The sequence below is a fragment of the Fringilla coelebs genome (assembly GCF_963513975.1).
Source record: "Fringilla coelebs genome assembly, chromosome: 12".
Classification (NCBI taxonomy): Eukaryota; Metazoa; Chordata; class Aves; order Passeriformes; family Fringillidae; genus Fringilla; species Fringilla coelebs.
In genome coordinates this window covers 22,232,582-22,247,142 of record NC_140038.1, presented here as the reverse complement: position 1 = coordinate 22,247,142, position 14,561 = coordinate 22,232,582, and the positions used below count along the sequence as shown (strand labels likewise).

Here is a 14,561-nt window from a genome sequence, read left to right as displayed (position 1 = left end):
GCAGTCTGCTTCAGCATCTCTTCCCTTGGAACAGCAGTGATCCAGCATCTCTTCCCTTGAAACAGCTCTGCTCCTCTTTAGCATTTGTTGCCAGGAGACCAAGGCATTGTCCTAATTACATGTGAAAAGCAACTAACTGTCTCCAAATCTGTCTGCTTGACAGAATGGGCCATATCAAGGAAAAACAGACTTAAAAAAAATTCTCATCTTCCAGGCTCTGAAAATGCTTGCTCCTGCGGCTTCACTACATGGAAGGCTGCACTGTCTGTGCCCTTTCCACCTGTGGGTCTGAATGGAAAAGGGGGTCCATGCATCACACCACACAGCTCAGCAAGCCACATGCTCCAAACAGCTCCTATGGTGCAAGTAAACCTCAGCAGCCAGCCCCAGCTCGCTGCCTCCTTCAGGGAGCAGCAATCTTTCTGCCTGTGTGAGAAGCACCAAGGCCTCCATGCACCAGACTTCCCGTCTGTGACAGAGGCTGAAAAACACCACAGAAACAGCAGCAAGCTTTGATTCATAACATCTGGATTCAATGCTGAAGTTGCCTACCTCTTTCCACCAGAGACAGGACACACTGAGAGGCCCTATCAGGCAGGAAAGATGCCATGCAGTGCAGCCACACAGAAGCTCAGCTCTACCCTGTCTTAACTCAGTCTCTCTAGCTACAGCACACTCACAAGCACTCACTTCCCCAAAATTTCCACAGCAAGTTCACTCAGCTTGCGACCAGCTGCAGCGCCTCCTTAATCTCTCCCTATACTCTCACTACTCGCTTTGGTTCCTCCATTACTAAGGGGACACTCTGTGGCAGCTCACCAAGACCTGCACAGAGCATCTGGGCATCCCATGGATAGCAGCTCAGCACCTACCCTGAAGGGAGCTTAAGGGCTTACCCTGGCTAAAGGAAGGAGGCAACAAACAATTGCCAAAGATGGAAAGAGCAGTTACAGCCACATGGGGAGCGGAGGCTCCGTGTGGAAAGGCTCCTGCCTAAGGCTCCAAAACTGCTGGTACAACAGCCCACACAGCTTGCTGCTGCAGCAGCAGCCCAGAGACCTTTGAGATTTGGTGAGGGAAACGCTTTCCTTTTTCAGAAGCAAAGCATACTTTGCACTCTCAAGCAGACAGTGGTCCCTGCTCAGCTACAAGAGCACGGGACAGAGGCAGCTGCAGCGTGCAGTACCGTAAAGACACTCCAAGTCATCCTGCCCTGAGATCAGCCAGCTCCTGAAGAGGCGCAGGTGGTAGGAGCACTGCTGCAGGTGATGGGCTAGGGTGGCATCCAAGGAGATGGTCCGGCTCGTGGCACAGTCAGAGGAAAAACGGCGTAGCAACTGGGCAACGTGCTGGTGCTCCAACACATCTGGAGGAAAGGGGCCATAGAGAGTGAGAGGAGAGGGGCAGGTACAGCTGGGGGACAGAGAAACTGCAGAGATGTGGGGATGGAGCTGCCAGCACCAGGGCCGCTGGGTGAGAAGGACACACGCCACACCCAAGCCAAATCCCTCCCACAGCCAGCAGGTCAGCAATGCCCTTGAGAGTTATGTTCCCCCAGTGACACCAGACTCCCACCCAGCCCAGGCTTTGCCCGGCTGCAGCAGAGGGCACTGCCTGAGCAGCGAGGACTCATCTTTGTAAAGGAAAGCCTGACAAGTGAATAAATTTCAGGACATTCCAAGTCCAATGCAGTTCAGGTTTGGTTGGATAAAAGGATCAGGCTCAGGGCCAGACTTGCCCTTCTGCAGCTCAGATGAGAAATCCAGCAGTGCCAAGACTGCCAACAGTGTTTGAGTCCTGCATCCAAGCACAGCCAGGCACATCAGCACGGGGAGAGAGCAAATGGCCCAGCATCAAATAAACAGAGGCTGTGCAAGGGACTTCGGGGACAGCAGGGCCTGACTGAGAGCAAAGTGCTGAGAGTGCAGAAGAACAGAGGGAGCACAGAAGCACTGGCTTTCCCTATCTTTGAGAACAGCCCTGTGCAATCTTCTGTGATATCCTTGCATGGCAGACAAGATACCAGCATGCAGGCATGTCTTCTCCCTATACACAGCCTCAGGACTCACATCACCCACCCAAGATTTGTGTGACCAGGGCATAAACTGTCTGGCCTGATGCTGTGCTTGACCACTACCCTGGTTCACCCATTCCCTTTCACCCCACAGAAACAAAATCCAGACTCAGAGCGGGGAACATTTTTTGCATTCAGTTTTTTAAGTGGTTCATGAGGTAAACATCCCTCCTGCTCAAAGAAGTGCCAATCCAAGGCCAAATATCCCTGACTTTGAGCTCTCACCTGCTGGATCCCTGTCTTTGTTTTCTTAATTAAGAAGCACTTTGCCATCAGAAATACTAATTGGGGTTTTGGGAGAAACATGATGCCCGGTTTCACCCAAATGTATTTGGCACAGGGGCAACTGCTTGACAGTGTGCCCTACAAAAGGCTGGAACTTGGTACAACCTTTGCAGGAAAGATAGAACAACACACCCTGCTGACATACACCATGTGAGCTCCAATGCTCTCCAGACATACAGACAAACCAAGCAGTTGGACACTCCGGGAAAACCAAAGCCAAGTAAACACAGAGAATAGGCTCCCTCCAGTTATTTGAAACAGTAAAGCCACAGAGACCTGTCCTTTCCCATTTTGTCCTTCCCAAAGCTTTCATTTTCAGAACAGTCTTCTGAATTTCATTCATCTTCCAGATTACACCAAGCAGGATGTCTTCATATTCACAAGCTGCCTTGATCACATCAGGCAGAAATACTTGGCAGTGTTCAGTGATCTCCTTTGGTTCCAACTTGTCTCAGCAGCAGGAGCCATGCAAGAGGAGGGGTGCTGTGAAATCTCTTTAAAAGTATCCGTGCAAGCGCTGGAGAGTAAACACTGGTTCAAGGCACCTGCTGCAACAGAGCTAGCGGCCTATAACCTCACAGATTCACACTTTGGTTGTCAGGCAAGTAGCAACATGGAGCAGAGACAGTGAATTAGCAGAAGCTCTGTCTGACATCTGTCACCAAACCTTTCCAGAGATACAGGCAGGATGGGATGAAGCAGGAGATGCCACTCCAGGTAGCATGATGCCCATCCCCTCCTCCCAAGCCAGCACCATCCACCAACAGCAGATGAGTTCTGGAGAGACATATTCCACAGGGTAACTCACAGAAAAGGTGAGTCTACCTGTGCCAACATCACCTGCTTGGAGGAACCACAAGACCAGCCTAACGGAGAGGTTTCACAACAGGAGGCCATAAGACCAGCAGTACTCCTGACATGATACACCAGGTGCAATTCCTTCTTTCCCACCATACTATGGCCCTTCCAGGTGACACACAGCTGTCCTAGTGTTATTCTTGTTTTCATTCTGCAAATCTGCAGTGTAGAAACTGAGGACCTAAGCTGCTGATGCTTCATGATATGGAATGGGCATCAGCCCCCAGTCCAGTGGTATTTTTCCCCGATCCCCACCCTCCCAACAAGGAGCACGACAAAAGGCCTCAATGTCACCGCAGGGTTAAAGGCTGCCTTAGCAGCACACTCACAGAGCCACGGCTTCTGCCTCTTCCCCTGGGACAAAAACACCTCAGGGGAGAACAGAGGCACCACTGAGCAGTAACAGGGTATGAGCGAGCACATTAGTCACAAGGAGACAATGGAGGAAGGTGAAGCATGTTCGGACACCAGATACACAAACACAAAAAAACCACGAGAAGGCTGAGAGGAGAACGTGGGCAGAGAAAACTGAACGTGAGCATGGGGTTAGACTTGTGAGGGAACATCAAATCCAGAAAGCAAACATACCATTAGTCGGATGCTTTGCAAACGACACAGAAAATCGTTTTACGGCTGGCATAGACAAGAGCTCTGAGGAAATAAAAACAGATCATCTCAGTTAACAGCCTGCTTCAAAGGATCCCCCGACCTTCATACTCTTGATTACGCTTTCAGGCTCACCTTCCTGACCCCACAACAGCTGCTCCCACTGGCACTGCTGTGGCATCCGACATCCTGCCTGCGGGTCTGACCGAACCATTCTGCACCTGCCCAGCCCTCGCAGCGCCCTGCCAGGCTCTCCCCGACACTACACACTCAGCCACACTCCAGGCACCTCACTCAGCAGCTCACACCTTCCCACCACCAGTGCAGAATGCAGCCAGGCCATGCTCACAGCCACCAGAGCACACGTCCCAGCAAGTAGCAACACCACAGGAGGACTGTTCTCAGGATTCACCTCTGCCCAAGGAAAACAAACACTGCTCTGCAGAGGGTCCAAGGAGTTCCAGCAAACGTACAGCTCAAAACAACCTCTTAATGCAAGCTATACAGAGCTATTTATGAATTTAGAGGCAAATCACCTGAGTAGGGAAGAAGGAAAAGACCCGTGAAGACATGCCTCTGCAGTTCTCCACTCAAAACCTTTCAGTACAGGGGAAGCTTTGGGATACACTGTGAGAGTGGTCCTAAGGCTTCTCCTGGCCATGCCCCAGGCCAGGCCAAGCTCTCCCATACAAATCACGCATCAGAAAGACCGTGCAAGGACAGACACTGTGCATCTAATGGGGTGCAAACAGATAGGCTTTAAAGGACATGTATTAGGCTCCACATGCACACACACACACAAAAAAAAAAAAAAAAAAAAAAAAAGACTGGAAACTTTGGTTTTTTCCCCACACTGGAAATTCCTCAGCTATAATGAAAAAAAAATAGCCTGGATCAGACCATCTATATGTGGGATTTGATGTGAGACCCCAGATAATCAATCAACCTTTGGCTGTTACTGGGGATCTTTCAGGTACAGTAGAAAATCCTTTTATTTCTCTTTCATGTTTCATGCATCCATTCTCCCTAGTGCACAGGGTGTGTATGCCTATCCCCCTCATCGGTGCACCAATGCATGCTCCATACTCCCAATGTGCTCCTACAGCTACATGCAGTGCCTTGGCCAAATAATGTATCTCAAAACCAACTCTCACTGGAACTTCCTCCTCTAGTGTACCGGCCCTAAAAATTGTTTTTTTTTCTTTAAACTCAACAAACAGCATGACCATCTTCCCTACACATGCAATCCCTTGGAAGCTGCAGTCAGCTGGTGACCATCTCCAGCTGACCCACACCTCCCCTCTCCCTGAGGGCACAACAGCTGAAATGGCACTGACCCAGTTTACTGCAACCCTAGCTTCAGGCAAGCCAGCTCGTAATCACAACCATCCATGGACCTTCCCTCAGCCTGAGGTTCAGAAAACTTTCTGCTGAAGTGTTCCTCAGCCCTCCATCAGCTCCAAGCATAAAAGACTTCAGAAATAAGGGCCCTTGAAACTTCCCTGGAAAAAGGCAAGTTAACATTGGTGAAGTCCTATATGCCACACACTGCACCTTGAAGCATCACAGCCATGAAAAACTACCAAAGAGTTCATGCAAAAAAGTGCTGCTTTTCAATGTCATTAGTCTAAAGAGCGTGGAACAGGTCTTAAAACAAATGTTCTCCAAGAGTCTGCTGTAGCTGCAGTGCCACTGATAGCAACCATATTTGGATTCAATTCCATTGTTCAGCATGGCAATAGTGCCCATTTAAGTGGAAACATGCAGATCAAGGACTCATTTCACATTCCAAACGACTTTCCCCAGAAGCTAAATATCCTTCTGCTTTCTCCTTGTTTTCCCAAGCCCCTGACACCTTCCCTCCAAATGCCCTTACTGCAGCAAGGCACTGACAGCACAGGGTCTCAGGGCAGGCCAAGGAACATGAAAACAGAAGTATAACATCGAGATTTATAATTCTGAGCTGTGTTAGACACACGCTAGTCAACTAAGTCCACATTTTAGGTACTTGAGGGTACAACTGCATCTCAACACACAGAGGCCTTGTCACTGAATCCAGGCTTAGCAGGAGTCCATGGCCTCAAATGCCTGCAGCCTGCTGCAGGCATGTCCTGCTACACAGCCTACAGAGGCAGGCAGCCCAGCACCAGGACTGAGCAGGTCTGTTCCGTGCCCAGCTGGGCACAGAGCAGTCTCTGATGCTTTTCCCTGAGAATCAGTGCTGCCTCGGGCTCCCACTCCTTGCAGAGCCAGGAAAGAACAGCCGCCAGGGCCTTTGCTGGCCTCTTCAGAGGCTCCACTGTGACTCACATCCTGGTTTTGTGCCAAGCACCATCAGCTTATCCTGCAACCTGTGAGCAGCCAGTACTTGCTGCCTAGGGCAGCTCAGAGTGGTTCACTGGGGTTGAGAACACTCCCATCTCACCCTCCCTGCCACCATCATTCAGAGCCCACGGTGTGGCTGGGAGTGCCCCGAGGAGGTGAGAACCAGCTCGGCTTTCTCCTCTACAAGGAAAGCAGCACAGGCAGCTGGTGTACATAGTGGCGCCTACAGAGTTCCAACAGGGCTGAGAATTGGACAACATCCTTCCATCCTGATTTGCTAGGCCATTTTCCTTGCCTCAAAACTGGACAAAAATCCAGACAAACCAACCTCCTGTCTTTCCCTACTCCCTTAATCCTCTTCCCACTTTGAAATCCAGCAATGTATAATGTTCCTTACAATCCCAGTAAGAAAGGCACTCAGATTCTGCATTGAGTAAAATACCAAAAAGATAAGGCATCCAAGACAGACAACCTTACACCCATCCATTCAAATGCTGGGAAACCTTAGGTGGATTTCCCACCTTGTCAGAGTATGCTGCGCAGACCCTGCCTACGGAGCTCCTGAAATCAGTGCCCCAACAGATGCATGTGAACGAGTACTGAAGAGTTTGAGTGAGTGTCTTTCCTGTCAGGACCACAGTGGACACTTGCACTTGTGCATTACACCCTCCAGCTGCTCCAGGACAGCTCAGTCTGCCCCTGTGCCCCAACTTCCTTGCAAATAACAACCCTCTGCTGCTCCCTGCACATTGCTCCAAGTGTTGCTGGCAGGTCAGGCTGCAGCTGCAGCACCTGCAACCATGGGCACAGAGCATTTGTAACCTTGGCCCCAATGCCTCTGCCAGACTGTCTTGCTGACCTTCCCAGCAGTTTTTGCACAGCTGCACAGAAACCAGACCTTCCAGTACTTCATCCAAGCAACTCACCTACCTCAGGCATATTGCCCTTGCCTCCTGAGAGCTACCTCAGACTCTGCCACGTGCTCAGCCTCTCTCTAGTGCCCATCTTATCCATGCCCAAGCGTATCTTTCTGTCTTTGGGATGGCTCCACCTTCCATGGGGCAAGGATTACCGTCTCAAAAAGAGCTTCATTTTAGCATCAGCAAGATGATCAAGGTAAGCAAGACGTTGTGATCAGCTGGATTTCCCTTCCAGGACAAATCAATTTAATATCTGGACCAATAAATTCCCCTTCACAACAGCCAAGTACTATTAAAACATCAGACCAAAATCAGACCCCAGCAATACCACACATCAGCCTAAAACTCCTCTCACAATGTCAGGTCCCTTCTGTCCTAGCAAGGATCATGATTTCCTGGGACATGGTAAAATTTATCATTGTAGATGTGGTGAATAAATACATTCAGCTGTCACTGTTTTCAGCAGTCCAAGCCTGTGCCACAGGCACATCCTGAGACACCAGTGTCCACAGAGTACCACCCTGCTGCCAGGGAACACACATACCGTCTTTGTATGTCAGGCTGCTGGCAAACTTTTTGCCATGGCTGCGTGCGTAGTCCTGGAGGTTGGGGGCACTGGAGGAGCCTCCCAGCACAGTGGTGCTAAACAGCCCGGTGCACTGTGACCCTGGAAAGGCAGGGAAGGTGTTAGTAACACATATCCACTGCATGCACCTACAGAAAAGCAGGGTTAGTCAAAGGATGAAGGATGAACTGGCCACTTCACAAGCAATTTCAGGAAAAACACATGATGCCTGGAAGCACAGGGAGGCCGTGTTCTCCGTTCTAAACTCCACAGTGCCAAATGCAGAGCAGGTAGCCCAAACCGCAGCACCAGGAAAGTTCCTAACTCCATCCAGAAGTTTACTTCCATTTGGTTTTCTTGCCCTGACCTAGGGGAAACACCTTCACCCCTTTCAGCCAGCAAAGCTACACACTGATGCCAGAACAGTCAGGACACCAAACCACTGATGTTCATGTCACAGAGGTTCATTGCTCTGCTCTTCTGCCCTTTCTCTTTGGAAAGCTCCTATTTGTGCAGGACACTGAGGAGAGGAAAGAACTATCTGATCTGTGGATCAGCCAGTGTGGATCCATCTCCAGTCAAACAAGCAGAGAAAGTCCCGTGACCAGAGGGCTTGTTCTCACAAGCTCCTCCTTCACAGACATACTTTGCTCATCATGTCTCCCTGCTCCAGCACAGGAGCAGTGGGCCCACAAAGAGCCCTCCAAAGCACCAGACGTGCACACAGCATGGAACTGTACCTACCCAGAGTCAAGGAACATGGCATGCAAGCTGGAAGGCAACCTCATTCCTGGGGCTTTGGCTTTGCTTCTCCAAGGCACAGTGCTCTGAAGACTGACTTGACTTCCTGTGATATTTAGTGAACACCAGGCATTTGAGAGAGGATTCTTTCAATTGACTGAGGAAAGCAACTGTGAGTTGAGACAAAACCCTATTATGGGCCAGACACAGCCACTGATTGGCTGTAAATTCTCTGCAAAGAGTCTTGCTGCTGCATTCTGTACTGACTGCTCAAACCAACATTACTGCTACATACAAAGGGCTTCCAGAAACAAGCAGATTGATCTGGTCTGCCACAGCAAAAACCTGCAACACAGAACAGTGCAACTGTTACTGCTGTGAAAGAGAACCTGCCTACCTGGAAGCAGGTCTTGATTCTAAAATATGGCATCATAGCATGATTTAGGTTGGAAGGAGACTGAAACTTCATTCCCAGCACCCCAGGAGGACCAACTCAGATCTCCTTGCTAGGGTTTGTCCAATCAAGTTGTCAATACCTCCAAAAAATAAGTTTCACAACCTCTCTGTGCTCCTGCTCTAACATCTGGCACATTCACAGTGGGTGAAAAATTTGATCCTCCTGGCTAATTGGAACTTCTTGTGCTGCAACTTGTGTTCATTGGTTCTCCATCAACCATCAAAGGGCTTTGGGAACAGTCTGTCTCTGTTCCCTCTGCAACCTCCCATTTAGGTGGTGAAAGAGCATCAAGGTCTCCAGTTCCCACAAGTTCCAGTCTGAACAAGCAGGGCTCTGAGTTTCTCCTCCAACACCATGCACTCCAGGCTTCCCACCCATTTCCACAGCCTCCCAGCAGGCTCACAGTCCTGACACACACACCCTCCACACCCCAGGGAGCCCAGGGCAGGACAGCAGAGCTCCAGGCACTCATGAGAGGTGAACAGAAAGAGCCAAAACCCTCAGCTGGGCAGTGGCACTCCAGCTGATGCAGCCTAGCAGGCCGTCAGCCTTCTCTGGAGCGAGGACACTTTGCTGCTTCACATCCACTCATTGCTCTTGGGGACCCCAGCTCTGTTTCTGCAAAGATCCTTAAGCCAGAGCTTCTTTGGAGAAAACACAGAGATCATGAGTATTAAAATGTTCTTGTATAAGCTCAGGCTGGGCTGAGGACATCTGCTCCTGGGGTGACCAAAAGGGTCCCTGTAGCATTGAACTGCAGCTGCTCCCGCACTGTGACACTGCTGGTGGCTTTCCACAGCACAGACCAGCACACACGTGCCCTTGCACATCAAAGAACTCTTGCCTGCAGGGTCACTGATACACAAACCTTAGAAAATTTCCTCCTAATGCCTTAAATTGATACAAAGTGCTGACTCAGCATGAACTGGAATCTGTTGGAATGAAAATGAAATTTTGTCATACATCAGACAGGATGATGCTGCTAATAGCTCTTCCATGGTTTAAAAACAAACAACAACAAAAACCACCCAACAGATGCATTTACTGGCAGACAAAAATGGAACATCAGCTATTTAGGACTGTATGTCTTGAGCAACCTTGTGCTGTTAATCATTAAGCTAAGGATACCCCAGTGTTTCTGCTCTCCTGCTGCAGACAGAGGCATTAAGCCAGAAAAGAATTTACAAAGATGACTTGATGGACAACAGCAATTGTCTACAGTGAACTCCAGAAGACCGCTGGACCCAAAGTAACCAACCACACACACACACACCCACACACACACACACACACACCCTAAAGAACACAATGGCCATTTGGATCTAAATGTAGCAACACTTGCTAGAAATTACTGTATGTGCTGGATATTTACTGTGCACTTAATTGTCACATGTTCATTCAGTACGTCAGATGTTTAAAAATAGTCATTCTTGGTTTCCCTCTGGTAATCTCAGCACAAGGCTTCGTGCCACTGGCAGTGCACCACCTCTACTGCTCAAACAGCCAGCAGCGATTTTACTCCATCTTGAAGTGCTCTTGTAAGCAAAGAAAGGTACTGAAACATCCCTAGGCTTTTCAAGCCAGAAGCACATTCACTATGGCAAACAATCCACAGCAGTGCACTTGGTGCTGCCTAGAAAAACCTGTCACACTCCAAAGCACAGACAAAGCAAGCTGCAGCCACCAATTTTCAAAGGAGGAATTTTAAATTGCAGTAGAGGCACCATTCAGGAAGGCAGGACAGCAGGGCAGAGCTATTGCAAGAGCTCTCCTGTGCTCCCTGTTCCTGTCTGTCTACACATATGAGGTTACACCAGGACAGATATTCCATTTTCCAGAGATAATGACAGCCAGGCACTGACTGACAAGGTCAGGCAACAGGAGGTATGCTCAGCTTCAGAAAACTCAGAAACTGCAGGTAGTGCCTGAATGAACCCCCCTCATAACCCCCCCACAGCTGCCGAGACAAGTATTAATGCCAAAGTTCAAGCTTCCACAGTTCTGTATTATCTCTTAGAGAGAGAACACATTTCAAATCATAAAGGGGCAAGAAATTAGATTTCTAAAAAACAAGCAGGAAAGGAATCAGGAAGATTCCTTGAAGAGCTTGACTTGTACAGGTAAAGGGGCATGATTCTTCATAGGAGGCCTCAGGTGAAAAAAAAACTCACAGAAACACAGATATCCTAATCACCAACTGTTGTGCAAGCTGGTGTGGTACGACAGGTCCTTCCTGCTCAATTCTTCTGTACCTGCAAGACTCTACAGAGGAGAACCATGGCTGGGCTAGAGGTCTATGTCACAGATCAGATCTATCAGCTCCTACTCAAGGTTTTGTCCCTGCAGAGCTTCACAGGTGGAAGAGCAACCAGCACAAGTTCCCAGCAGGGCACATGAAGCAAGATTCTGAAATTAAACCTGCTAGGGTCGTATTTCAGATTTGTGAAGGAAAAGTAGTACTGTACAAAGGTGTAGAAAAGCAGTGATCTTCTCTTGCCAAAACAGACATTCCTCTAAAACCTGGAAAAGGCTGTAGTCCAAGGGCTGTAATATCTGCTTTCCAGAGCCCAGGCCTTCTGGCAGTCGCACATTCAAACAGCAAAACCAGTTTGCAATATCATTTGATGTACTCAGTAATTCTCCAGGCAGATGCACCTCCTTGACTATGGGCCATTTCAGAAACTCCCATATTCATTCAAATGGACTCACAAAACAGCCACAGGTTTCTTCAAGCCTAAGCATGGCAGTTTGTCACAGCTCACTGAATCTCACAGTGGCACTGGGAAAGCCAGAGATAAGTGAAATAACACATTCAAAAATTACCATGGCCAAGGATACTGTCCCTTTATGAAAATAATTTACATCAGCCATTCCTATTTAGATTTTTCCAGCTGGCTGGACGCCTCTTAGCTGTCAGACTCCAGGAATACCTTCTAACCACTCAGAAGAAAATTCTCTTTCCTTGGTAAGAATTAGATTCCAAAGAAGCTGCTCATTCAAAAGTGGCAAAGAAAGGAGCAGGCCTTTCAGAAGTCTCTTAGCTGCAGGTTGTCCATATAACAGATTGATGATTCAGAACTGCTGCAAGTCTGCAGCCATGCTACAATGCTAAGATGGTTTAAAGAAAAAGAAAGCGGGCATGACTTGGGCATTATCACCTCCTCTCTTCAAGACACAGGTTGCACAGCCATCTCTGAAGTTCATGAGAGCAAAGACAGCTTTTCCAGTTTCAAAATAGATCTTGCTTTAGCAGAAATATTTCAGGAAGAATTTCAACTGTTCAGACATAGTTTAGGTTAGGATGACATGGAATGGAAAAATCAGGGACAGAGACTGTCAAATGCCCTGAAATATTCTCTTCCACTGGCTCCCACGGGAAGAATGGCTGACCAAGGACTTCAGCTCGATTAGAGAGCTATCAAACATTCTGTATGTGACACAACCGTTCCATACAACAGATCGGAACAGCTTTGCATATAAACTGATCTTTTGTGGAACAGGAAGCACACTAGCTCTCACCCAAAATCATCTCTTCCTACAAAGCTGAGAAACGTAACAAACGATAGCAGCAGAGAAGCAGAGGCAAGCCTGCAGACAGGCAGTTTGCCCTGTTGCTCCCGTACTGGAAAGGATGAAAAGTCCATCTTGTGCTGCTAGCAGCTGAAGAAGTTTGTACACAAAAGGTACTAAGACAGTCTCTACAGTGGTCTCAACAGTAACACTGAGAGAAGACACGAAACACACAGAGGCGTACAAGGAACTCGAGCCAGATGTGTATGTGGAGACATAGACTAATGCCCATGGAAATAGAGTTACAAGCAAGTAGGCTGGTTACAGGTCAGGTACAGTACCTAATCCACTTTGCTTCATCTCAGAAGACTGCCTGGAATAAGTGCTGAAGAGGCGATAACCTCCTGATTTAGAAGAAGATTCAGACAGCACCTGCAAAGACACAGTGTAAATAATCAGCACCATGCTCCAAGTTACCCACTGCTATCAAAGAATTTAAACATCAATTGAAGGTAAAGAAATGTGTATCTCTTCCTTAAAATCACCATTTTCAAGAAGCACAAAGGTAGTCATATGCTATGATTGTGATAATGAATGCTCAATTGTAATTTCAAGATTTTCTTGGATTGTGGAACAATGGAAATCTGTAAAATATGACAGGACTCATGTAGTGGTCATCTTTTCTCCCAAGACTCTTCCTGAGATCTCTGGGACACAGCCTCCCTTCTTTAGCAGAAGGAAATCATATCCCCTTTAACTTAGATGTGCCTATCACAAAGAGCCTCTGAGTGCCGCGCGCAGAGGTGACATTGTGAGAAACATACAGCAATGGAACACAGCTAACATTAACTCTGCTGTTTTCTGGTTCAGAAAACTGATGGCAAAAATGCCTGTGAAATCCCTCTGAAAGGAGGGACAATTCCAGAGTACTCTGAAGATAACAGTCACCTGCTGACTGTGACACTGGCCTTGTGACACAGAACAGCCTGGAATGAGAGATGTTAGAACAGTAAAATTAATTTTGTTACTTCACCAAATCAGTGAATGGGACAGTTCTAAGCTTAAACATCCTGATAGCTTAAACATCCTGGATGAATCCATCCAGTGAGCAGGGACCTCTGATCAGCATGAGATCTTAGATGGGACGGAGGAATGTGAAACATGGAGCTGCCTCTGTGAAAGGCAAAGACCGGAGCCCAACAGAAGGCAAGATGTCATCATAGCTAGGTGCTGAGGTTGCATGTAATCTCATACTGGCTACACCAGTGCCTCTATAGAGCATGTAATCCAAATAATGCTTGTGTTTCTCAGGCATTTCCTTACTTGCTCTTCTTCATCAGTTCCTCTGGCCTGTGTTCCTGTCCTTCCTCAATGAGGAAGGGTTTCAGAGGTCTGCCTTCCACAACATCCCTCTTTGCCTCCTGCAATCCTTTCCCAGAATAAACTCAGACTCTGGCATGTTAAAAGAAATGCCAGGAAGTCAAAGCCAAGCAAAAGGCCTTTGCAAGAACAAGGAAGGGCCGCAAGGGCAGGGTTACCTCCATGGATCCCGTTTTCCGGCTCCTGACCAGCGGTGACCTTCGCTGGATGCTGACTGGCTCCGAGGGCTGCGGGGACTTCTGCCGAGCACGGTCGGCCTCATCGCTGCCCTTCTCGTTCGACAGGTCCTCTAGGCTGCCTTGGTCTGCCTTCTTGTCCTCGTTCTGCCAGAAGGAAACCCTCCACTCGTGTCTACAGGCACGTGGCCTTTGCCCATGCTGCCCCACACCAGCTCCAGGCTGTGCCAAGACACACATCTCCTGCTGTGCCAAGCTCAGGAGGCACTCACAGTCCCAGCAGCCACCCTGACGAACCCAAACGGGACACAGACACAACCTGCCAGCTCCCTGTGCACACCACCAGCAAGGAAGCTTCTGCAGCAGGGCCAGACAGAGCAGGACAGTGCCCAAGTGTCCCCTGGGGCTGGCAGCTCCCGCCCAGGTGTCCCCTTACCTCTGCTGAGGCCGGCCGAAAGCCAAACCCTGTGGGTATGTTCCTGTCCTCCTCGCAGCCTTTGACGCCAGGGCTGAAGTGCAGCTCCACGTGGAAACGCTCCTCTGAAGAGGGGTCCTGTGAACACACGTCACAGGGAACAGGTAAAGAAGCAAACCCAGTTAATCCTACCATCAGCCCAGGCCAAGGTCCCACCCCGATGGGCTGGCCAGCACGCATCCCAGACCC

At 48.8% G+C, this 14,561-nt stretch overlaps 1 protein-coding gene across 6 annotated transcripts in view; it reads right to left on the bottom strand.

Moving 5' to 3' along the window:
* Window positions 1-14,561, bottom strand: part of PPIP5K1 (diphosphoinositol pentakisphosphate kinase 1) — a 42,882-nt gene that overhangs the window by 6,464 nt on the left and 21,857 nt on the right. For 3 of the 6 annotated variants that reach the window (XM_084213476.1, XM_084213478.1, XM_084213480.1), the window contains exons 24-28: window positions 14,334-14,450; window positions 13,880-14,044; window positions 12,683-12,773; window positions 7,613-7,735; window positions 3,806-3,868 (exon numbers count right to left, since the gene is read on the bottom strand). In XM_084213476.1, the coding sequence (XP_084069602.1) occupies window positions 3,806-3,868; window positions 7,613-7,735; window positions 12,683-12,773; window positions 13,880-14,044; window positions 14,334-14,450 (559 nt within the window). The remainder of the gene's footprint in view (window positions 1-3,805; window positions 3,869-7,612; window positions 7,736-12,682; window positions 12,774-13,879; window positions 14,045-14,333; window positions 14,451-14,561) is intronic. The other 3 variants (XM_084213477.1, XM_084213479.1, XM_084213481.1) reach the window with 3 other exon arrangements.